The sequence below is a fragment of the Chrysemys picta genome, chromosome 9, assembly GCF_011386835.1.
Source record: "Chrysemys picta bellii isolate R12L10 chromosome 9, ASM1138683v2, whole genome shotgun sequence".
Lineage (NCBI taxonomy): Eukaryota > Metazoa > Chordata > Testudines > Emydidae > Chrysemys > Chrysemys picta.
The window spans coordinates 104,717,036-104,742,914 of record NC_088799.1 but is presented as its reverse complement, the minus strand read 5'-3'; the positions used below and the strand labels follow the sequence as shown (position 1 = coordinate 104,742,914).

Below are 25,879 nucleotides of genomic sequence, written 5' to 3'. Positions count from 1 at the left end.
CTTCTTCGGGAATCTAAGGACACCACCATTCCCAGGAACTTGATCTGGTGGAGGACTAGGCAGCTCACCAGAGGATTGCCTAGACCAATGGTTTTCAAACTGTGGGTTGTGACCCATTACTGGGTCGCAGAATGAAAGACATTGGGTCCCATCATCGGCACTGCCCGGCTAAGGCACCGCACTGCGCCCCGTAAGCGGCCAGCAGCAGGCCCAGCTCCTAGGCAGGGGTGGGGGAAGGGGCGCGGCCCCACGGGGCTCCACGCGCTGCCCCCACCCTGAGCACTGGCTCCGCACTCCTATTGGCCGGTTCCCAGCCAATGGGAGCTGGGGGGGCCGGTGCCTGCAGGCAAGAGCCACCTAGGAGCCGGACCTGCTGCTGGCCGCTTTCAGGTGCTGCACAGTCTGCGGTGCCAGGACAGGCAAGAAGCCTGCGTCTGCATCCTGGCTGCACCACTGACTGGGAGCTGCCGGAGCTGCGCTCCAACCCCAGTCCTGAGCCCCCCCAAACCAGAGCCCCCTCCTGCACCCCAAACCCCTCATCCCCAGCCCCACCCAAGCCTGCATCCCCAGCACTGACCCCCTCCCACACTCTAAATCCCTGCCCCAGCCCAGAGCCTCCTCCCACACCCTGAACCCCTCATACCCAGCCCTCACCCCAACCCTATATCCCAGCTCCATTGGGTCACGGGCATCAACAATTTTCTTCAACTGGGTCACCAGAAAAAAGGTTTGAAAACCACTGGCCTAGACCACATCGTCAGGTACCCAGTTCCCACTGGTGCTACCTCTGGTTGAGTTTTAGTCCTTCAAATAGCTGGTGCCTGGTTAAAAAAAAAAAAAATCCAATCCCTGCTGTTAAGCATTCTACTACTACTGAAGTTGCAAAGACAAGGAAAGCTAAAAGGAGGAAATCAATTGCTATGTACTACTGCCCTTAAATCAAGAGGGAAATGTTGAAATGAGATTTACACCTGTGAAACTAAAGGTAATCTGGTTTACTTGTTTGCTTTGATTCTTAAGATACAAATTTTTATCTCCCCTGTCTGCCAAAAACAACAACATCTAAGTTTCATGCTTAAAACTGCAGTCCAGATAAGACCTGGAGGGTGACAAACACAAGGAAGTGGATCAGAGATGCTTTACTTTTGTCCAAAACTTGGGAGAATGTATTTTACTAGCCTGAGGATAGGTGAAACACACTCTTAGACTTCCTTCATTTGCCAACTCTTTCGAAAATGAGCAACATCCCCACTTCTCCCCACCAATTAAATTCAGGAGCACTAGTGCCAACCAACCACTTCACTCCTTTCTGTTAATTTTTGGAACTGGTCCTATTTGCAAGTATTGGGGGATGTGGGGTGGCCTGCTAGATCAGAGTCCAAAAGGAAATCAGAGCTCTTCTCTTTAACACTGATATATAAGAGACACCAATTTATCCAACAAATGCACAGCCTTGCAATTAATACCTTGATCTAGAGTCCACTTCAACTCAAAGTAGTTCTGTAAGTAACCATGATAGTTAAGTAGATTCCAGAAGAGATCTTCCTCAGGCTCATACAGAACTCTTTAGCTATTATTTATATAGTCTAGTATAAATACACTAATTCAAATGTTTTCTAAAGAGTACCTGACTTTATGAGAGACCTTGATCAAGCATAATATATGCTGTGACAATAAGTTAATGTTTATCAAGTACTCAGATACAGCGCTAACCAGCATAGAAAACAAATATGAAAAAGCTATAAAAAGACCCCAAAAGCTAATTTTTTTTTTGCAAAAGATTTGATCTTAAAAGCATTTTCCTAATAAGCTGTCAATTTATGAAATAAAGTACTTGGTTCACTTCAACGCATACTCCTGAAAGTACAGAAAAGGAACTCCTGAAAATTGTAATTGGAACAAAGGGGATAAGGTAGCAGGAGAGGTCCAGGCACTTCCCAAGAAATATATTTCTGGGCCCTAGTTCATAAAGCCTTCACACAAGTGCGAAATAAATCATGGCTCTACAACCCATCAAAAATGCACACTCAGTGATGCTTTACAAGAAATTCAAGCTATGATGAAAACTGAAATATGAAAACAAAAAAGAAACAATGTGACTTAAAAAATAGAAAAGTTAAAAAAAGTTTAAACTAACGTGGCCCCCACAAATTGCAGCTTAAGACCTACAATTTATACTATTTACCACAAGTTGTTACAGAAAGAACAAATTCAGTGTGCCCAATTTGTATGTTTGCAAGATCAGCGAGACACCTTGAGTTGCTGTGTGAAATATCTGGGGACTGAATTCTTCTATGCACACTTACTGAACCTCAGACACAGGATTCTGGAAAATTCCACCTTTCAAATTGAATCATTTAGTATAAACTTCTCAGCCACTTGGTCACAATACAGAAAAGGTAATATACTCAAATACATTTGTTAGTCTCTAAGGTGCCACAAGTACTCCTCATTCTTTTTACAAACACTAGTGGTTTATGCTGACACTTTATATGATTCATACATCAACAGGGTAGAATACAGAATACTTCCGTATTAGCTTGTGCTTCTCACCAGCAGAAAACCCTCCCCCCACTGCCAATGTATACGCCTCAGTGCTTTTATATTTTCGTTGAGCTCTCTTTAAAACAACCACATTTGCCGTAATGGCTAAAAAACCCCAGAAAACTGAGCTCTGGAATTAAACTTCAATTCTTATTTTTTATCAACAGTATCAATATCCAAATCTGTCCACACGGACGAACCCAAGGATGGCTGAGGTGGCTGACTGGGGAGAAGGACCCCTTTACCCCGCGGGGGAAGGGCACGCTCTCCGAGTGCGGAACAGGAAATACCACCAAACGGGCCTCCACGAACAGAGGTCGCGGGGCCTGCAACTCCCCCCGCGCAAGGACCCCGCCCCGGCACGAGGCCTCCAGCCCCACCCCAAGGCCCTCCGGGGACACGGGGCCTACAGCCCCGCGAACACACAGCCCTAGTAGGGCGGCGATCTCAGGTCTCCCGCATCCCCACAGCGAGATGAGGCGCGGCCTGCCCGGCCCCGCAGGCCGGTACCTGTGCTGTCAGCCACGTTCCCCACAGAGGTCGCCATCAGGAGAGACGCCGGGGCAGCGGCTGGGCGGGCGGGCCTCGGGCTGAAGCTGTGGGGCTCCCCGGGCGCGGAGAGATCCAGTCAGGCGCGAACAAGCCACCGAGCAACAGCGTCTCCGAACTCCCCCTTCACGCTAAGGCGGCGGCTCCAGAAATGGCGGCAGAGGCGGAGGAAGCTACACGGCCAGGGCATATGGCTCCTAACGGAACTATTTCTTTCCACAAAATAGTCCGAATAGGTAAAGGAAGTCTGGGTGGTATAGAATCCCAGCCGATACCGAATCCAATTGCGGCGGATGAATCTGTTTCTGGAAATAACTCGCCTCCTTTCGGTGGACTCCCTGATTAGGGAGCCATAGAAGCCTATAAAATGTTTCCACTCATCTCGTTATCCTTATCCTTCCGCGTGAGACTATTGCGACAAATGAGATCTCAGCGCGCATGCGTCAGGCGCTACCACCTTCTCTCACCAGCACATGGCGCCCGCGGCCAACTCCGGGTGCGTGCGTCAAGGAGAGACGCAGGGCCGTGGCGCGTGCATACTGGCGCCCAAGCCCCACCCCCAGGGGCGGAGCTTAGAGAACGGTCCGGGGAGGACCAGGGCCTGGGGGGTGCCCCGCGCTGGGAGCACGCGCTCGCTCCCCGGACAGACCCTGCTGCAAGGCGCGGCGAGCTGGACTCGTCTCGTAGCGTGGCCCCAGGGGAAAGGCCGACGGGAAGAGAAGAGCGCTGCCCAGCGCTGGGCTCTAGGGTACGGGGAACAGGGCAGCTACTTTCGTGTTAAGTATCAGAGGGGTGGCTGTAGTAGTCTGAATCTGTAAAAAGCAACAGAGGGTGCTGTGGCACCTTTAAGACTAACAGAAGTAGTGGGAGCATAAGCTTTCGTGGGTAAGAACCTCACTTCTTCAGATGCAAGTGAGGTTCTTACCCACGAAAGCTTATGCTCCCACTACTTCTGTTAGTCTTAAAGGTGCCACAGGACCCTCTGTTACTTTCATTTTCGCAGTTGTAAAAGTGAGATGATTTTGGTGTAAATTAATCTTTGGGAGAGGGGGGCTGACAGCCCCCAGCCCCTCCTCATAGTATGGATCGCTTATTTTCCGTAAAGTATGTGACGACCATGATAGCCCATATGTTCAGCCACATTAATACCTCTCTCACACACCCCCACACCCCAGTTTCAGCTGAAAGCCTGTGATGCATTTCACAAAATGTTTACAACCCTCTTACTGTTACAACTTTATTTCAAATACATTCACTACCAAACTGTAAATTAAATAACAAAGTAACTTACATTAAAACAAAATGTGTCAATATCAACTGAAAGATTGAGAGTTTAAATACACAAGTCAGGAAATTCAACGGTTCTGATTCTGGTTGGATTTGTAGCTACTACTATTTGTAGATATGTGCAAAGAAGGGATTTTTCCAAGTGCGACATAGGTATTTTGAAGGAACCCAATCACTAAGTACTCACTTTATAGTAGCTAAACATATCATATTTTAAATTTCAGTTTGAACACGATCTATTCTTCTCCCTTCTGTTCCATACATGGAAGAGCACCAACATGCTTACCTGGCAAGGATGGTTATGAAATCACAAATGGACTGAGACCTGCTCTCACAAAAGCTAAGGGACAGTGGAACAGAAACCATCCTATAATGAAGTAGCATATAAGGAATGTATCTGTATTTTGATTTTAAGGATTCATCCAATGAACTATACAACAGAGAGACATGGAGGCTCTATAGCACTTCCTAGATGGTTCTATGCTTTCTCTTCATTTGATTAAAACAGGAAAGTGAACTCACTCCCAGATATTTTAAAGCACAAGGAAAGCCCAGAGAAATTCCTGTGCAACTCCTGGATGAAGACTTGGGTTAGCAGTTACGGAATTCCAGGACAAACTAACTTGAGCAAGGAGCTTCAAAAGCGTTCTTCCTGTGAATTAAGATGTTCAAGGCCATTAAGCAGTTCCCAAGAGACCTAGAAACCAGTTGTGGTAGAATTCCAGGGAATGCATTCATGGGCTGATGGGCCTGACCAATTTTTTTCTGAATATTTGGGGTACACTTCAGAAAATATAAAGGACCATGCCCTTCTCTTTAATAAAGGGAAAACAGCTGCTTTATATGTTAAAAAATATGCTTTAGATGTTAAATTTACTCAGACTTTTGTAGAATATTTCTTCAATTGTTTATTTCTTATATAAATGTATAGGCTGGTTAACTGAGTCATATCAAAGGTCAATGTAAGGTATTTAAACAACAGCCTAATATTTGTAAGAAGTTTTCAGTGTATATCTGAAAAGAATGAAGGGAAGTAAAACAGATTATAAACCTGTAGCTGGCTTCAGTAACTAGAGCTCCTGGACTACTGTGCAGGTCACAGCAAGTTATCTTTGTCTAAATCTTGTCATTCACAATTCAGATAATTTAATAATAAATATACAACAGAATTCTACTAAAATTTAAGTTATACAAGAAAAATAAGATGCTTCAAATTAACAGTGCATAGTCCCTTGGTACAAAAGAGTATGAGGGAAATTCATTCATCTGAATCCAGACCACAGATTGCTACATCCCTCAGTAACAGGGTGTCTGGACAACTCATTCATCTGAGTCCAGGTCACTATCTCCTGCAATGGAGTGAAAATCCTCGCTATCTTCCTCATCCTCTGAAAGATGAACCTGACTTAACACACTTGGCCCACATCGCTGTTCTTCCTCCTCCTCCTCCTCCTCCTCCTCCTCCTCTTCAGAGATCTCATACCCTCCAATGCTGCTAAAGCTGGTATCTCGTGTGTTGGACTTTGGATCTGGCTCCTCATAGCTGCCATAACTAAAAGAAAGAATGGAATCTCATTACACTGACATTTTCAGCTCATCTGTTTACATCCACATTTTCTACTTAACCTCTTACAGAAAAGAAAAAAGTCTGGAGATCTGCTCAAAAGTGCCAGGACTTGGGTAGCTGAGAGATTCCCTTAGAGCCTGCATTCCTACCCCATTCCCTACAGTTCTATATTATTCTCAACTTTGATTACCTGATATTACTGTCCTCCATAACATGAGAGGTCTCTCCGCCATCTCCCTCATAGGACATCATACTCTCTTCATTCTCCATGCCCATTCGTGTGTTCTCTTGAAGGACATGAGGTTGTTTGGGTCTCATTGCACTGGGCTCCACATCTGAATCACTGCCACTTTCACTCAGCTGGATAGCTGTGCAACAAACAGAAGAGGCCTGCTTATTAATTTTGACAGAGCTTTTATACCTTGTGGATTGATTTGCATCCTTTTGTAGTCTGTTGAAAAAATACAATACTGGCTGATTTTCCAGAATAATTTTTCCTTTTACAAAAGCCATCTATCTGCCATTCTTGCACCGAAATAATTACCTCTTCTTACTCATCCATCCCACCATGTGGATCAGCCAACCTATCTGTGCAGCTTCAACAGTCCCCTTCTCTGGTCCTTCATAGCATGATCCAATGTTCCAGCTTTCCTATCCAAATATCATTTAAGCTTGCACCAGCTGCCCAGCCCACTCCACATGTCCCTCAGCATTACATCTAAGCCACAGGCCTCTCCTTTTCCAAGCTTCAGAGTTCCACTATCTGAATCATGTGTGAACACCCAACTCTCTCTCCTGCCCACACTTAGCATTCACTGCTACTCCACTTCATTCATCTTAGCTTTCATCTAAATTCATCTGGTTCTCTCTTTCTTCTCTTGACATCTCCTTTGTAACTGCACCATAACAATCTGTACTTTGTAACCAATATACAAATATAGTGTCCTGTATACCTACAAAAGCTGTAGTGTATGCTACTATAATTGAAGGGCATGAAAACTGGCTGGGTTTGGGAACAATTGATTCCTGCTCAAGGCTGTGATTTAAAGAGCCAGGACTTACATGAAAAGGGATTATCGCCTTCTTCATCACTCCCTTCATCATCATCCTCTCCATCTGACATAAGCAAATCTTCATAAAGAACACTGGCCTGGGGCTGTTGTGCTGAGCCTTCTTCTTCATCAGCAAGGTCACCATCCCCATCTTCAACTTCCTAGGTCACACAGAATGGGAATGGCATAGATCAAAGGTCATATACAAGGCTGCTGCCATACCTGGCATATTGACAATATACTCAGTCATTTGTTTTTATATTAACAGTTTTATGACTTCAGATAAGTATCTGATTAGTCATTGCTGTGGATTCTGATGTCACTGAGTGTGCCAGACCCAGCAGACTTCCCCTGCACTGTGGAGTCTTCTATCATGAGGATGCAAGTGGACTACAGATGGGATTTCTGTATATATACTCACTGGGGCTGGAGTCTTAGGTTTCCCATCCTCATCCTCATCAAACCCTTCAATATCTACGTCAGAGTCTTCCTCGCCCAGCCTACCTCGTCCCTGGCGCATCTGAATGAGGAACACAAATAGCAATACCATTGAGGAAGGTACCAGCGGTGACTGACACCACAATGAAAAATCCACCCATGGAACAGGGACTCTTCCTAAGTATTCCAAGACCACTTAGCATTGTCTGCTACCTGGCTTCTCTTGCTCTACTCCTCCTAAGGAGTCCAAGAGAAACTGAGGGTGTAAAGCCTGGGCTTCTCTGCTTTCCTAGCTACTCAGAGTGGGCCACTAGACCCTAAACTACAATTTTTCCTAGGACATTTTCATAGGCAGTCAGCAGGCTCCAGCAGACCTTTTGTCAGCCATATGGGCTGAGGAGGAAGTGCTGCACACTTGGGGACAGAATCAACTCCCACATGTACTAGACACTGCCCACTAGGAAGCATGTTCAGAACAGCAGATACCAATGATATCAGACTATATTCTACCACTGATACTCTTAGTCTGCTGAGTGGGATGCCCCAAGATCCTCCCTACTCTCTCTCTCACAATATCTGCTGCCGCCTCACTCTGCCCACTTCCTTTCCTTTCTTTCTGCTTAATGTCGCTGTCCTCCTTCATTTTCATACTCACGCTCCTATTAACACATCCCTGTATGCCATTCCCCCCTCAGGTCCATCTTTGCCCCCGTATGAAAAAATAAAACCAAACAGGTGCCTGTCATCATCCTGACCACTTTGAATATATGTTTTCTCTCTTTTTTGTTGTTGGCTTTCAAGACTTCTCTACACTACAGAACCTTGGCCAATATTATTAGGAAGAAGTATTCTTCCATCAACATAGCTGCATCTACACCAGGGTTTTTACAGACAGTTATGTCGGTCAAGGGATGTGATTATTTCACACTTCTAGATAACACAGCTATTCTGGCAAAATTTTGCAGTGCAGACCAGGCCTCAGGGAGCAGTACCTGTCACTTCCTATGTGTCTGTACAGCATCCAGCATGTTTTGGTGCTACCACAGTAAAAAAAAAAAAAAAAAAAAATCTCCTGGACCTGCTGAGTATTTTTTTTCTGTGCCCTAATCAAAACTAAAGAGGTACTTAACATCAGGCCTTTGTAGCATGAGTCACCATGTGTCCGTCCTGAGTAGTACAAGTGAGGGTCTCTGGCCCTAGACAGATTCTCTCTCAGCAGTAGGTTTTCACCAGTCTTTATTCCCAGTTGCCTCTTTTCAGTTTTCCCTTCTTTGCTGTAGCAGCCAAGACGCAGGAAAGAAAGCAGCTCTCTCAAAGGCTGCTCTAGCAATTGACTGTTCCTCTGCCTGCACAAAGCTCCACATTTCACTAATCTTGTAGCCCTATTATAACTGTCTCCATGTATCATATGATTCCGGTGTAATACCAAAAATCCCATCAACTACCAGAGCAAAGAGAGCCTTTTAACTCACCAACTTCTCCCTTCAAGGAAAGGGATGGGGGGAAAAAAAAAAAAAAAAATCAGTCGTCAGACTCTGCTCCCCATTCTTGAGATAGAGAGAACCTTTTTAACCGCACCTAGCTCCACTTCTGCCAGGAAAAGCCACAAATGTGTCTTTGTCTTCTGTGACCCACAAAGCTAATAACCTCCTTCCAATAAGTTACTTCTACTTCCTAGGTCTCTACCACTTGAAAAATGGGAGATTTCTGACCTGTGTCCCCCGCTTCTCTGGAGTAGTGGTGGGAGTGTCCATAGCAGACAAGTTGCTCTCATCTTGATAGACTGAAGCATCACGTGACATACTGAGAGAGGTGTTGGTATCATACAAATCTGGTGGCTAAAGTACATGAGAAACAGGAGACGTAACTTTCTCAGGCGCTGAACCAAGACTTTGGAACTCTATCACAAGAGATAAGAATGACCCCGGAGTTCACCGTTTTCAGAACTAAATACAGAATACATTTGTTTGACCTTGCTCTCATTATTAAACACCTTATATTTAAACTAAGCAATTTACTCCTAAGAAAAAGTGAGAAAAATATTTTGACTTAAAAAACATGCATACTACATGAATGGGCACAGTATAAAAACAGGACAAAAAATATTTAGTATCATGTTAAGGTATGGTAAAAAAAAAAAAAAAAAATCACACACCCCTACAACTTTTTGGCTATTCTTATATGAACCATCTAATCACCAAATTGGAAAGAATTCAGAGAACAGAAACGAAAGGAAAGAGAGGTTACTTACCTGTACAGTAACTTGACTTATTCTAGCTGTTTGGTCCCTATGGGTGCACCTCTGTAGGATGTACGCATGCCCATGCACTCTCTATTGGAGATAGTAAATAGTGTCTGCGACTGTACAGAACAGCACTTTGTGCTCCCATGTAAGAGCATACAGGCAGACTCCCAAGCAGTATCTCAATATGAAGGCAGGTACTGAGGAGGCAAATCCAAGACACTTTGGAGGACTGTGTCAGGCTCTGGACTCAGGTATGACAATGTAATATTTGGTGAAAGTGTGAACTGAGGACGAGCTTGCGGCCCTGTAGATTTCTGGTATCAGGCCATCCTTAAGGAAGGCTAAACAAGTAGACTGAGCTTGGGCTGTCACTCTATGAGGAGGGATGTATCCCAGCTACTTCATAGCATGTCAAGATACAACCAAAAATCCACTTTGAAAATCTGAGTGGAAATTGGCTGACACTTCCTCCTTTTGGCAAAGGATACAAAGAATCGAGGAGAGGCTCTAAAGGTCTCTGTCCTGTAAAGGTCAAAGACTAGGGTCAGAAGAGTAGCTTCCTCTCTCAAGGCATGAGGATTTAAAATACTGGCAAACAAATCCCTTGATTGATATGAAATTCTGACAAGACTTTAGCAAGGACATGGGCGCAATGTGACCCTGTCACAGCAGAAAGGTATGATGGGTCTGCAATTATTCTCCTAAATTCTCCCTTTCTTTTGGCTGAGGTTATGGCCATCAGAAAGGAGTGTTAAGGGAGAGAGAACAGGTATTGGTTCAAACAGGGGTTTTCTTAAGGCGTTGAGAATCAGATTAAGGTTCTAGGGGAAGCAGGGTTCTGGACAGAGGGAAATCAATTATGTAAGCCCTTAATGACTCGGACCATGGATGGTGGGAAAAGACTGAAACCCCTTCTATAGGTGAATGGAAGGCTGTGATAGCAGCCAGATTACTCTGGCTGAGCTCGTTGACAGACTTTGTGCTATTAAGTCCATTAGTAATCCAGAATCCTTGGGACTGGAGCGTCTGAGGTTTGCAAAGAGTGGGGAAAACACCAGGAATTGAAATGTTTCCACTTCTGCAGATAAGTTTTGTGAGTTGTAGATTTTCTGCTTGTCAAAAGGACTGACTGAACATTGGCCGAACAATTTAACTCTATGCCCAAGAATCACTGAGGAGCTAAGCCATCAGTTTCAGAGATGAAAAGTTGGGATGGATCCCTGAGTGGAAGGCAGAGGCGCATAACCACAGGGAGATGAAGTAAATCCGAATACCACACTTGTCTCAACCAGGAGATTGCTATCAGCCCTCGCTCCTTCAAGGTAGCACACCGGAACCTCCATATTCACTACTGTGATATGATTTTGATATGTTTTGTACAATGCATGTCCTATGAGGCATCATTTAAAAAGTCTTGATCTGTTGAGCCTTATTATCCTATTGAATTATGTGTGCTACCATTGTATCTGAAGTTATGAAGTTTTGTTATGTGTGTGTTACTGAAATATACTGTGAGGTTGGGAGATGCCCACAGCCAGCCTTTCAGTGTCAACAAAGGAGCACCTTGTAAGACAGATTGACACCAGGACCAGCCACACATATGGTGATGGCCAATCAAGAAGAATCCACTCAACCAGAAATTCCTTAGAGAGGGCACGTACACAATGGGGGCTACCTGACCCCCACGTCACAGCAAGGATCTTTCTAGCATCTGAAGAGAAAGTATAAATAAGGGCTGATGACATCACCATTTGGCCTCTCTCCTCCCCCATCTCAACACATGGAAAATCATTTGGAAGACAAAAACTTTGAACTAGGGAGATTGGTCCCTGGCTGAGAAGGAAATACAGCCTATGTATTAAGAACCGTGAGCATCCTATAACACAGGGGTGGGCAAACTTTTTGGCCCGAGGGCCACATCGGGGTTGCGCAACTGTATGGAGGGCCTGGTAGGGAAAGCTATGCCTCCCCAAACAGCCTGGCCCCCGCCCCCTCCCACTTCCTGCCCCCTGACTGCCCCCCTCAGAACTCCCAACCCACCTCCACCCCCCCGCTCCTTGTCTCCTGACTGCCCCCTCCCGGGACCACCGCCCCATATCCAACCCCCCTGCTCCCTGTCCCCTGACTGCCCCGACCCCTATCCACTCCCCCACCCCCTGACAGCCCCCCCGGGATTCCCACCCCCTATCCAACCACCCTCTGCTCCTCATCCCCGGGACCCTCCACCCCTAATTGCCCCCCGGGATCCCACCCCCTTATCCAGCACCCCCTGCTACCTGACTGCCCTCCTGACCCTTATCCACATCCCTGCCCCCTGACAGATCCCCCAGGGACTCCCACTCCCAACCCTCCCTGTTCCCCATCCCGACCGCCTCCCCAGAACCTCTGCCCCATCCAACCGCCCCCTCCTCCCTGACTGCCCCCTAGGACTCCCCGCTCCCTTACCCAACCCCTCCACTCCCCGCCCCCTTACCAGTAGCAGGAGCTCACAGCCGCGACACCTGGCCAGAGCCAGCTGCGCTCCCCACGCTGCCCAGCTGGAGCGGCAGGCCAGAGCGCAGCCTATGCGGCGGCATGGCTGTGGGGGAGGGGGGACCACGGGGGCGGGGCCAGGGACTAGGCTCCCCAGCCGGAGCTCAGGGGCCGGCCAGGATGGTCCCGCGGGCCGTAATTTGCCCACATCTTCTATAACATCTAGTAGGTTGAGAACAGCTGTTTGATTCAAATCTTACTTAGTTTGTTAAAGTTAGAATTAAACTGTGTTTTTATTTCCTTATGTAACCAAACTGATATTTTTGCCTTCTACTTATGATCACTTAAAATCTATTTTTCCTGTCTGAATCTGTTTTATATTTTATCTAAAACAGAGAATCTCAGCTCAGGTTAACAAGGGCTGTTGAACATCCACCACCCTTTGCTGAAGTGGCAAACTAATTAATGAACTTGCACTACCCAAGGGAGTCTTGAGCAGTATAAGACGGTATATTTCTGGGGTGCCAGGCTGGGGTGATTTGCTGGTGCCTCTCTTTGTATAATTCTTGAGTGGCTTAAAGAGCCTTCATACAATTTAGCTGGGTGTGGGGTCTCCACATGGTGATTATCATAGCACCTGGAGGGGTTTGCTGCTTGTCACTGGCATACCATTGTGAGAGACAGTCCTGGGTGAAGAGTTAAGGGGGCACAGCAATCCCACAGTGTCAGGTTGTAGCCCTGGGATCCCGTCAGAGTGTACAGCAAGACGCGGGGCCAAGGTACTAGCAGGACATCTCCCAAAGAGCTATGGCTGTATCGTCTATTGAATCAGAAAAGACAACATTTCGCACTGGGTCGGACTGCAAAGAGGTCCACCTTCAGGAGACCCCAGATTTGGCAGATGCTGTGGAAGATGGAGCTGTTGAGCTCCCACATAGGGTCCTGATAGAAATTCTTGCTCAGGGAGTTTGCAACTGTGTTCTGAAGGCCCAATTGGTAAGCTTCAGAGATTTCTATGTGATGGGAGATGCACAGTTCCACAGTCTTAGCAATTCTGTGTATAAGGACAGGGCTCTTGCTCACCCTTGTTTGTTTGTGTAGTACATAGCTACCCTGTTGTCTAACATTACCCTTACAGAGTGTGCTGTAAAGGAATTGCTGTCAAACACAGCATATTGTCCTTAGCTCCAGGATACTGATGTGGAGTGATATCTCTTGGAGCCATTTGCCCTGTTGTGCTGTGGCACTTTATAGATGTGCCCCGCAGCCCAGGAGAGACATCTGGTGTGAGGATTTTCAAAAGGTGGCAGACATGAGAATGGGGTTTCCACACAGACCTTCAATGGGTCTTTTCACCACCTGAGAGAGGAGTCTACTACTTGCGGGGGCACTGTGATTCATTTAGAAAGACCATCTGTTTGGGGTGTACATAGTCCTTAGTCAAGCCTGATGACATCTGAGGTGCAGTCTCGCACACAGCATAACAAACATGGATGCAGACAAGTGGCGTAGGAGTTGTAGGCAGGCCCTTCCTATTGTTTGGAGACTGTTGTAGGGTAGAGATCAGGTAGGACATAGTGGAAAATCTTTCCTTGAGCAGGTACACCCTGGCAGTTAGGGAGTCTAGGGTGGCTCCAGTGAAGTCTATCCACTGGACTGGTGTTAACGGAATTCTTTAGATTGATATGAAGGCCCAGGGACTGAAACAGGGCAAGGATCTTGGTGGTTGCTGATTGGGTCTCTTGGGCATAGTGGCCCCTGAGAAGCCAGTTGTCCCGATATAGAAAGACTGTGATGCCCCACTGATACAGGTGGGCCACTACTGCTGAGAGGGCTTTTGTAAAGACACTTGAAGCCATGGAGAGTCCAAAGGAGAGGATACGGTATTGATAATGTTCTGAGCCTATAACAAAGCACAGAAAGCACTTGTGGGAGGGATGAATAGCCACATGAAAGTAGGCATCTTAGAGGTTGAGGGTGACAAACCAGTCTGGGATTATAGTAGCTAGGGTTACCATCTTGAAGCATTGTGATAGGACATAGGTGTTTCCTGAGGTCTAAAATTGGCCTCCAGTAGCTGCCTTTTTTGGGAACCAGGAAATACTTGGAATAGAACCCTCTTCCATCAAATTCAGGGGGAACTGGCTCAACTGTCCCCAGATAAAGGAGGGATTGGACTTCCTCTTTTTTGGAGAACCTCTCGAGAGGGGGTCCTGAAGAGGGATGGTGGGGAGAGGAGGAATTAGACTGGAAATGAATGGAATATCCCATCGCAACCAACTCCAGGATCCACTTGTCTGAGATGCCGGGCAAGTAGGAAATGGGACAGGGAGATAAGATGGCAGAATCGTGCAGCAGAGGATCTTCAGGGCCCTCAAACCAGGTCATCAAAATGGTCTCTTTAGAGGCAAGTACAGGTTGTGCTGTCGCAGAGCATGGCGGTCCTGTTTTCTGGACCTCCCTCTGGGCGAGCTCTGTAGATCTAGTATAGATCTGTTGTGGGTGGTACTGGAATGGTTAGGAGTGGTGTGCTAAGGCTTCTTAAAACATCTCTGTTGCAGGCATGTATATTCCCATCAACCACAACGGAGACCTTGAGTGTTTAAGGGAGTAGAGTGAGGCATTCATGTCCCCACTACAGAGCTTGGGCCCTTCAAAGTGGAGGTCCTCCACAATATTTTGCTCCTCCCTCGAGAGGCTGGAAGCTTGGAGCCAAGACACTTGGTACGTAACTAGTGTGATGGCTAAGGACCGCGAAGCCACATCAGCAGCATCAAGAGAGGCTTTCAGGGAAGCTTTGGTGACTGATTCTCTGAAATGAGGACTTGAGATTGTTCCCTTTGGTTTGGTTGTAGTTGTTCAATAAAACAAGTAAACTTTGAATAGTTGTTAAAATCATATTCTGCCATCAAGCCTGGGTAGTTTGCAACTTGAAACCGAAGAGCCAACAAGGAATAGCTTTTCCTACCCAGGTGATCCAAGCATTTATCCTTCTTCTAGGCAGGAGAAGGTCTGGCGCATGCTTGATAATTTCTGTCAATGACTGCAGGTAATTTTTTTTTAACCTGCCTGTTTACAAGTGGACGGCATAGTAGCAGTTGTTTTCCATAGCATACGTGCAGGTGACAACAATATCTCATTGATGGATAGGGCGATTTTAACCTGGGGAGTGATATGTAAAATGCCTACCAGGAAATGTTGAGACTCCTCTAAAGGAATCTGGATGGATTCCACTAGATGGTTCACTGAGTTCTGGAGGGCCCTAAAGTTGTCTGTATGTGAAGGCTGTGGTGGCATTACCAGGTCTGGGGAGGAGGAGGAGGAGGATTTGGTCAAATGGGGAGAGCCTTCTTTGTTCAGTGGGTCCCACTCCTCCTGGGTCTCCCTGGGTATGAGGGAGCACATGGTACCGGTGGGTGAGCCTACAGTGCCTGTGACTTGCAGTACCATCAAGTATTCTTGCTAGTGTTTCCTCCAAGGTGCTACCCTATAAAATTGGTTGCTGTAATGTGACGAGGTGGTCGAGTAAGCCCACTGGGAAGCTCAAATGAGAGGTAAGTCACCTTATAGAGCCGACTCTCAGGAGACCTTGTGTCCGACAATGGGTACTGCCAAGGCTCTGGCTGACACGGGTACTGAAGCCCCGGTACTCCCCAAGAAGCCCCAATTGCAGAGACCTTCAGATAAACAGCACCGAAAAGCCCCTACTGGGTAACATCTGATGCCTCTAGGCACCAAGACGCATCAAGGTTGGATGTTTTTCTACGAAATCTGCTCTAGGAATTATTCTGGGAAAGTTTTATGGCCTATGCTATAGAGGAGATCAGAATGGTCCCTTGTGGCCTTAGAATCTATGAATCTAAAACCGGGGATTTCAAGACCACCTCAAGGGCTCTGGTACTTTCGTCATCTCAGAGCCACAGAGACCAGCCAGACTGGCACCTAGCTCTTTCCCTGCTACCATCCTCTTTGGAACATCAACGCTGCAAGCATGGAGATATCATCTGGTCAACCTCTCCGGTACTGTATGCAGCATCTTTAGCCCTGCATCAGTCCCCATTCTCAGCTCTGGTACTGCCTCAGGCACCTACTGCCTGTTATAGTCCTCCAGATTCCTTTCCCCTGAGGATCTCCTCATCTTGGAGGAACTTAAGTCCCTCCTCTTAAGGAGCCACTTCCCTGATACAGCTTTGACAGCTGGAGATTGAACCCTTTCACATCGGAACAGGATCTGATCCACTGCCTCCAGCACTGATGCTTGAAGCCCTCTTCCCCCTTCCCTCCCACCCTTTATCTCAGGATGAGACATCTGCAGACTCTGAGGTCTTCATGCAGGGCTCTTTTGACACCATTCCACCACACTCCTCTAGGAACATACCCTGAGAGGACTTTCCAGAGCTCAGCATAGGTCCTAGGTCCTTTGGACCTTGTGCAGACCTTACATTTTGACAGGATGTGAGTTTCTCCGAGACACTGGCAATTGCTATGGGAAAAAGACCCGAGGAAGGAAGCACAAACGTGCTATAACTAAGAAAAATGTAACTAGGAAAATAAAAACTAAAATAAAAATAAACAATGGAAGTACACAAGAAAGGTGGGAAGTAGCTGAAAGCAGCAGACGCCACAATTACTCAATCTCAAGCCACAGACAGTTGAGAAGAAACTGGAATAGTGACAGATCTACACCTCCTTATATGCCCTTGCATGGGAGCATGAGGCTGTGCTCTGCACAGTCATGGACCTGCAGACATGATTATTTACAGTCTCTGACTGAGAGCGCATGGGCATGCACACATCCTATGATGGACCACCCATAGGGACATAAAGAACTGACTGAAATGTCCTATGGGAAAAATGACATTTTCTCCCCTCCTCTGACCAATCAAGGATTGTTCTCAGTTGTACATTTACTGTCCAATTGTGTTTTAAGTGTTCCACGGGATGGTTCTTCTATGACTTCGTTTGAAAGACTGTTCCACAACCTGACACATCCTACCATCAGAAAGTTTCCCCTGATATTTAGCCTAATTTCTCCCCCTCTTAAATTCACTCATTACTCCTAGACATACCCCTTTGTATGACCCTAAATCATTCCTGTCTCCCTTTTGGGGGATTATACCCATAAAATACGTGTCGCCTGTTATCCTTCTTCCCCCACACACCTTAGGTTTAATTTGCATAAGCAACGACTATTTAACTTCAACTTTTATTTGAAGTAATCTGTCTCGGCCCTTCATTTTTTCTGAATTTCCATTGTCTCTAAATTTTGTTAGTACTGGGTGTCCAGAAGTAAATGCAATATTCCAGGTAGGCCCACCAGACCCACTGTGATGTACTGAACCTCAAAGTAGTACCCTGTAACCCCCATATTCATCATTGGTATAGGGTTATGATATTTCATACAAGGCATGACTTGCAAGGTATCATATGAAAGGTCATTGTTTGCTGAAACTCACGGTTCTGCCAAAATATGTATACTGTTAGTGTGTATGAAGTTATGAGATTTTGCTATATGGCTGTTACTGAAGTATGTTGAGAGTTTGGGAGTCACCCCTGCTAGTTCTCCAGTTCAACAAAGGAGATAATCCACATCCAAACGACCATTGGCTAGCAGGGGAATCGTAAACAAGAGATCTACAATTTAATAAGACACAGTTGCACAAGCATCACACAATGAGGAGTGCTCAACTCTGACTCAGCAAGGCCCACCAGGATATGTCTGGGCCAGTATTTTTCCAGGCACATAGACTGAGGATATAAAATAAGAGAGAGTAGCACCATGAAACCACCTCTCTCCTTCCCCACCTATGCTGGGAAGACAAACACTGAACTGCAGAGACTGGTCCCAAGCTGAGAAGGAAATTCAGCCTGCATATATTAAGAACTGTAATCTGCCTACAAATCCAGTGGGATGAGAAAAGCGGTTTGATTCAAATCTTGATTAATCTAATAGTTTAGGATTTGGATGCAGTTTTACTTTTATTTCTTAGGTAACTATCTCTGAGCTTTTATACCTACCACTTATACTATCTTCTGTAGTTAATACACTTATTTTAATGTTTTATCCTTACTAGTGAATTTGTCTAAAGTGCTTGGAGACTCTGCTCAAATTACAAAGGCTCATGCATGTGCACTTTCCTTTGATGAAATGGTGAGCTAATGAATGAGCTTGCACTGTTCAAGAGAAGGTCTTGAGTAGTGTAAGATGGTATACTTCTGGCGTGCAAGGCTGGGGCGATTTGCTGGTGCCTCTCTCTGTATAATTCATGAGTGGCTTAGAGAGCCTTCATGCAATTTAGCTGGGTGTGGGTCTCCACATGGTGATGGCTGAACAGCAGCAGCACCTGGAAGGGTTTGCTGCGTGTCACTGGCAAAGCATTGTGGGAGACAGCCCAGGCTGGAGAGTTAAGGGGGCACAGCAGTCCCACAGTTCCAAGTTGTATCTTACGGATCTTGTCACACCCATATAGAGAAGAAAGAAATTACTTGTTGCAACTGAGAGGTACAATTGCAGGGAGAGTTCTGCTCAGCTGCTGCAGTGCTGGGCAGCTAGAATCTTCAGAGAATTTTGCCGCCAAACTATCAAATATCTACTGAGTATGTGCAGACAGATTTTTTGAAGACTTACAAACTGGAACAAAGTTGCATGCTTTTTCCACAGGAATAGCAAAAAGTATATCCCTTCCAAGTTTCAAGGCCTTGCTCTAAAGCAGGCCTGCACAACTTGTAAAGCGGCAAGGGCCATATTACTCCAAAGAAAACAGCTGAGGGCTGAAACCCCCCGGCCTCGCCGAAACACCCCCCCCCCCAGCGCCGCCGGAAAGCCCTCCCCCAGCGCCACCCAGCCCCCCGAAACACAACGCCCCCTGAAACACAACACCCCCCCAGCACCGCCCACCCCACGGAAACAACCCCCCCAGTGCTGTCGAAACACCCCCCAGCACCGCCCAGCCCCCCCAAAACAACCCCCGCCCCCAGCGCCACCCACCCCGTGGAAAAAAATCCTCCTTCCCCAGCGCCACCCTGCTGAAATAGCAGTATTGAACCTTGGTAATATGTTATAGCTGGTCCCTAAGGTAGTATAATTAAGGTAAAAGAAAAATGTCTTTTTGGTAGAATAAGATCTTCCCCCCACTTTGTAATCAATTGCCCTCTTGAATGAATGAGGAAGGCGTGGAAGGCAGCACCTCCAGACAGCTGCAACCCTTGGAGAGGGGCTGGGAGCCAGACCAGATCAGTAGAACAGGTCAGCCACCGACTCGTTGCTTGCCTCCTCACCCTCCGCCACTGCCCACCCACTCGCCTCCTCAGCCCCCCACCACCCCGGCTCATCTCCTCAGCCTCCCCCTCCACTGCCGCCAGCTCACCTGCCCCCCCCCCCCGCCACTGCCCGCTCGCTCGCCTCCTCAGCCCCCCACCCCTCCAGCTCGCCTACTCACCCCCCGCCACTGCCCGCCCACTCACCTCCTCAGCCCCCCCTCCCTCACCCGCCGCTTGCCTACTCACACCCCGTGGGCCGTACAGTGAGCCCCAGTGGGCCGCATGGAGTCTAAAGCATGGCAAGACTAGAGCTTCTCAGTTAAATGATTAAGGTTTTTTTTGTTTTGTTTTTTAACATACGCAAAAATGCATTTTTCCTTCATTTTGTTCTTGGAAACAGGTGAACTATTTTTACTGAAGTTTTCCAAAAATAATTCATCTAGATGCAGAAATTGGCATGGAAAAATCTCAGCTAGAACAGTTAAAGTTTGGCAAAAAGTTATAAGCAACTGAAAACCGGGTCTCTTGTGGGATGCATCAGGCATCCTTAAGTACAGACAAAGATTCCAGCTCTGTCTATAACAGGGGTAGGCAACCTATGGCACGCGTGCCGAAGGCGGCACACGACCTGTTTTTCAGTGGCACTCACACTGCCCAGGTCCTGGCCACCGGTCCGGGGGGCTCTGTATTTTAATTTAATTTTAAATGAAGCTTCTTAAACATTTTAAAAACCTTATTTACTTTACATACAACAATAGTTTAGTTATATATTATAGACTTATAGAAAGAGACCTTCTAAAAACATTAAGATGTATTACTGGCACGCGAAACCTTAAATTAGAGTCAATACATGAAGACTCGGCACACCACTTCTGAAAGGTTGCCGACCCCCGGTCTATAATATACCTCTAAAGAACAAACTGTAGAATTTTGTGCCACAAAATAGTGAGGCCAAGAACTTTGCAGTACTCAGAAAGGATTAGAAATGTACATAATAAATGTACATAATGTTACCCCAATATCTGGGGTCTTGCAGACCGTTTAATTTGGGAGGAAAAATTGTTGATAGTTATTTCTTTGAGGCAATCTTGTTTATTTACACAGAACATCCACAAAATACTGTTTCCCAAAATAAAGAATCAAGCAAAAGGAGGCACTTTCTTTGCTCACAGTTCTCAGCTTCTAGCCAGCATTCTGCCCAAAAAGCTCTCTTGGCTTTTTCTCAGGGCCATTTTACCAGTGCTTTTCTTGCTGTCTCTGTGGCTTTTTCTGGTCCTGTCTGTCTGCCTTTTGGCTGCTTCTCACTGTTACAGACACCCACCCCCATCCAGCTAATTTTTGCAATCTACCCCTAGCCAAACCCCTCCATCCACATAGCTCTGCTTCTGACTGGCCTTGCATGTGTCCTTTGTTTAGGGTAGTGACACATATTGTCTCATACTCATATGCCTTACTCCATAAAGGAGCGTAGTGGCTCTTACATTTTCTCTGAATAAAGGGAGGCTAGCACATCCTCCAACATAACTATAATGTCCATGGTTTTATTAGTTAGGTTCAGGGCCGGTGCAAGGAAGTTTCACGCCCTAGGCGAAACTTCCACCTTGCGCTCCCCCACCCCCCAGCCCTGCGGCAGCTCCCCACCTCCCCCTTCGCCCTGAGGTTCCCCCCACCCCCGGGGAGCCGTGCGGCAGCTCCCCACCCCAGCTCACCTCTGCTCTGCCTCCTCCCCGAGCACACTGCCCCCGTTCTAATTCTCCTCCCCGCCCAGGCTTGCGGCGCCAAACAGCTGATTGGTGCTGCAAGCCTGGGAGGCAGGAGAAGTGGAGCGGCGACCGCGCGCTCGGAGAGGGGGCGTAGGAACGCAGTAAAAAAATGGGGGGCACCGCTTTTTGGCACCCCCAAATCTTGGCGCCTTAGAAAACCGCCTAGTTTGCCTAAATGGTAGCACCAGCACTGGTTAGGTTAAAACTTTGAGATATAAACCCTCATGTTTCAGTACCATATGTCTGAATTAGGAAGAAACTTTCCCTACAGTGAGGTGTTCCACGACTTCTCTACTGGAGGGTTTCTTGCACCTTCCTCTAAAGCATCTGGTACTGGAGACTCTTGGAGGCAAGATAATGGACTAGCTATACCTTGGGCTGATTTGGTGTGGCCATTCCTATTTTCCTAACCATGTCCCTTCATCCACTAATTTTAGAATTAATCAGAAATGCAATCCAGTTTTACCAGATAATTATTTTAAGTATGTAAATATCAAGGACGGAGAACAGCTGTTCAGAGTAGACTGGGGATCTATGAGTAATACCCGAGGAAGATATTCCAAGTCTCAAATGATGGGAAACCTGAAAAGCAGTAATGCTGAAAAAGACCAAGATGGGAGCCAATCAGATCTAGGGAACAGCAAATGAGACATTTGTTTGGAAAGTGATACAGCTGCAAAAAAGGACTAATGCAGTTTTAGATTGCATACGCAAAGGCATCACGTGTCACAGCTAGAAAGGAATAGTGCTCTCTATATAGCTCTGGTGCAACTACACCTGGAATAACATGGGAGTTTTATTAAGAAGTCAAATTGGAATGAATCCCACAAAGAACATGTCTAGAAGGCTGAAGGGATTGGTTTATGCACAAAGAGTTTAATAGGTAATGCTTAGCTAAGCAGCAACTTAATATGAGGATGCAACAGCAAAGATATTTGAAGGGAGGACATCGCTGAGGTACATGGGATATAACAGAGTAATATGATTAATGAAATTTAAGCTAAATATGAGGGAAGCTTGCTGACAGATGTACTTGGCTGTGGAACAGTCTTCTCAATGACAGGGCTTCTAACACACAGAACTTTTACAACTATATTGGACAAGCACTAGTATGTATGCACCATAAGGAATAATCCTGCAGGTGCTCTGGGAAATGGACTGGATGATCTAATACTTATTAGGTATATATGATTTATTAATTATTCCATCATTCAGTCCACCTTCTGGGAGCCAATACAGAATTCATCCTTAACTAAAACCAAAATGTTCCAGGAGACAGGAACAGACAGCAGGAGGCCCCTCTGGACCAAACACCTAGTGACAGATATAGGAACTGAAAAGAGGTGCAAAACCTCACTTCATCAGACTCACCTGAGGTGTGTAGGGTCCAGGGGTCATAGGGTCAAGACTTTCCAAATCTGCCTCCTCCAGTGCTGCTTCCTTAGCAGTAGAGATGTCTCTCTCAAGCTGAGTCAAATGCTCATCATACTAAGAAAAAAAAAGTTTGTCAAGGTTGTAAAGAAATAGAAGCTAACTATACAAATACATTGCAACAGACTAGACCACATACCTCAGCCAGCGTCTGGCAACAGATGTTCACGATTTCCTGAGCAGTTTTTGTGTACTGACTATCCGGCCCTGCAATGAGAACCACACCTTCTTATGTTGTCTGAGCTCTCCTCAATGCTGGCACTTTGAACAAGCACTTTATGATTTTTTAACAAAGCCCATGAAATAAGTAAACCCCACAACCTGTCTTCTGATTTTTCTGTGACCAGAAACAACCTACAGCAGGGCTGGGATTCATGTGGAGTTATGACAAACCCACAGCTCTCTTCAGCTGCTACCTTGAAAACTGAGATTTTGGCGAACATTAAAAAAAACTGTCTAGCTGTTATAGTTGCAAAGAAAACCTCAAAATGTGAGCCAAATAACTGATGCAGAGAGGTCTACATGGATCTGTGGAAAGCCTTCAAGAAAAGCTCTGAGAAGTACAAATCACCCCATTAATCTCAGTGAGATTAAACTCAGATGCCCATTAATTACAATTGAAAAGACAACAATAACTATTTCATGCCGCATGTAAGAAAGGAAAGAGAGGGAAGTCTCATTTTGGTGCCACAAGTGAGTAGATATCACATCTCTTTCCCCCCACTCAACAAAGAGCCAGATTCAAAGGAGACTAGCATATCCCCACGTATATTCAAGGGGTATATTCTGAGGGGAAACCACGCTCAAGAAGTGCAGCAGAGCTGAGAAAGAACACTGTCATATTTTGAACTAAATCTGTTGTGAGCAGCTCTCTTGCAGAATGTATTTTGTGGGCAGAATTTTGAAGAGCACCACTACTCCTGCCCCACATTTTTACTCCTTTCATACAAAGGCGATAAGAGAATCAAATGGAAAAGATTTGCTACGTTACAGTCTACCACTGCAGTATGTCTTCAAGTGCTTTGTCCAGTCCAATTTTAAGATATCAACTGATGGAGCTGCTACCACTAACTTTCCTTAGAAAGCTATTCCATGGCCCAATACTTCTCAGAAACTTAAGAGATATTGGATGCAGGAATTTAAAGGAATACTGTCAACACAAAGTGTCAATTTAAAACAAAAAGTTACTACTAATTTCAGATCATTCACTTGCCAGAGTTTGTGATTTTTTTTTGTGATCAAACATTTTAAAGTGTTTGGTCTCGCTCATATGAAAGCCCCACAGAAACCATGGAAGCTAACAGGGGAACAGTGAGAAGGACATGCACAATGTCCAGCCAAATGTTTAAAGAAAAGAGAAAATAGTCCCTCTCTTCTCCCCCATCCCCCCACCCCACCCCCGCATCCCCAATCTTAGATGTTACTTTCACACTAACAGGTAAAACATGATCCATTAGCAGTGAGATTTTTAAGTTGACAATGTCCTTTTAAGAAGTTATACAGGGTGGCCTTGCAGAAGGTAGAATATACATGTTTTAGAATAAGGACACTGAGGAAAGCTGATATGGAAGAAACAGGCAAGTCACAGCAGAGGAAGAGAATACATGAGGACTGGAGGAGTACTGAAAACCCAGAGAGCCATAGGGAGAATCAGTGAGAGAATGGAAAAAGGAGAATATCTGAGGTAAAAGGGAAGTGGAAGAGGGTTAATACAAGAGGACAAATGGGGAGATTGAACTGTTTGAACATACTGCAAATGTGTCTTCTCATAGCAGCGAATACTTTGGTCTAAAGAATGACTGTTAGTGTAATCATCCCTGAACATGCCACAGCAGCAGCTGAAAGTCTCGTTGTTTCAGCAGACTGCTCCCCCATATAACTGTAACTCGGGTTAATGGGTTTAACAAAAAAGGGAGCCAAATTTGTTGCTGGGTAGATGAGAGATGGTGAAGACTGCTTGAGAAACAGTGGATTCTGTGAACAGAGTCTGAGATAGTATTATACCCAGCATTGCTTCTGCCAATTATGATGTTTTCATTAGAGTGAGGCAACCTTGGCTGAAGGGCCAACTGCTTTCTTAATTCCATCTACCTTCCTCTTAGAACTCCTTTTTCAAAGGACATTGGTATCTCTTTGCACAGAACAAGCCTGTATTATTGAACACAATGCCTTGCTGTTCATTGCAATGTGCTCTTTACTCCTGGGGGAATTCTGCACCACTGCGCAATACAGAATTGCAGAAATTAGTGTTGTGCGCGCAGAATTTCCTTTCCCGCACAGAAACGGGCTGCAGTGCTGCTAGCCACTGCTAGTGGCGACTGGACCCGGCAGAGCCCAGCTTGAACACAGAAGACACTGCTGGCGGGAGCAGGAGGGTTCCTGGCGGCTGCAGTTTCCAGCATGCCCTGAGGGAAGGAGAGGGTGGTGCACAGGAAACTCTGTGCACTCCTGGGACTGAGCATAAGGCTGTTTCTCAATCTGGATCCCTGGGCTTGAAGGGGGGGGGGGGGGGGTGTCTGGGCAAGGGGGCTCCCCACAGCTGGGCTCTAGTAGGGGAGGGGGTGCGGGTATCTGGGCTGGGGGGCACGGCTGGGCTCTGGGAGGGAGGGGTTCTGAGTGTCTGGCCCCAAAGCTGGGCTCTGGGGAAGGGAGGAAGGGGGCAGAGAAACAGGAACTGGGTAGTCATAGGGGTTTCTTTAACTCTATTCCTGGAGGAATTTGTGTGCGTGTCTGTATTGTTACAGACATACTTGCTGACAGGTATTTTGAAATAAATTACCAACATAATTGAAACTGGCATGATGATGTGTTATTTTGATAAATAAAATCTGCAGAATTTTAGAATGTGTGCAGAATTTTTAATTTTTTGGTGCAGAACGCACCCAGGAGTAGCTCTTGGTCAAACTAAGGTTAGCACAAACTTCAGGAGAGGATTTCATGTTGTGGTGAACATATGCTGTGCATTTTATTTCAATAACTGGAAGTATTTCTTCAGAATATGCTGCAAACCAGTGCTTATCCTGTACAGTCCTTTTTCCAAACGCTAAGGCTACAGCTATATGGATATTCACTCTGAGTGTGTTCCATGGTGCACCAGCTCTCAGGGAGATGCAATCAGTTTCATAGCTTGCTTCCCTAAGATTCACAGAGAATTGAAGACACCTTCCTTGGCCTTTTGTGTTGTTGATGTTAATGCATGGGCAACAGCTTTGTCTGGTACAATGAAATTTCTGTAGTGAAAGTTACATTTTGCAGCATACAAGTGCATAGT

The 25,879-nt window shown here is 46.0% G+C and overlaps 2 protein-coding genes across 7 annotated transcripts in view; both read right to left on the bottom strand.

The window, feature by feature from the left end:
• The window catches only part of OGT (O-linked N-acetylglucosamine (GlcNAc) transferase), a 57,142-nt gene extending 53,620 nt beyond the window's left edge, over window positions 1-3,522 (bottom strand). The window contains exon 1 of one of the 2 annotated variants that reach the window (XM_005286063.4): window positions 3,055-3,522. In XM_005286063.4, the coding sequence (XP_005286120.1) occupies window positions 3,055-3,091 (37 nt within the window). In that variant the 5' untranslated portion in view covers window positions 3,092-3,522. The remainder of the gene's footprint in view (window positions 1-3,054) is intronic. The other variant, XM_005286062.4, reaches the window with a different exon arrangement.
• A 794-nt stretch (window positions 3,523-4,316) lies between these two features.
• Window positions 4,317-25,879, bottom strand: part of TAF1 (TATA-box binding protein associated factor 1) — a 114,181-nt gene continuing 92,618 nt past the window's right edge. For 3 of the 5 annotated variants that reach the window (XM_065557403.1, XM_005286057.4, XM_042851000.2), the window contains 7 exons: window positions 22,748-22,815; window positions 22,549-22,665; window positions 9,150-9,275; window positions 7,421-7,519; window positions 7,010-7,160; window positions 6,138-6,315; window positions 4,317-5,932 (listed from right to left, as the gene is read on the bottom strand). In XM_065557403.1, the coding sequence (XP_065413475.1) occupies window positions 5,701-5,932; window positions 6,138-6,315; window positions 7,010-7,160; window positions 7,421-7,519; window positions 9,150-9,275; window positions 22,549-22,665; window positions 22,748-22,815 (971 nt within the window). In that variant the 3' untranslated portion in view covers window positions 4,317-5,700. The remainder of the gene's footprint in view (window positions 5,933-6,137; window positions 6,316-7,009; window positions 7,161-7,420; window positions 7,520-9,149; window positions 9,276-22,548; window positions 22,666-22,747; window positions 22,816-25,879) is intronic. The other 2 variants (XR_010590459.1, XM_005286058.4) reach the window with 2 other exon arrangements.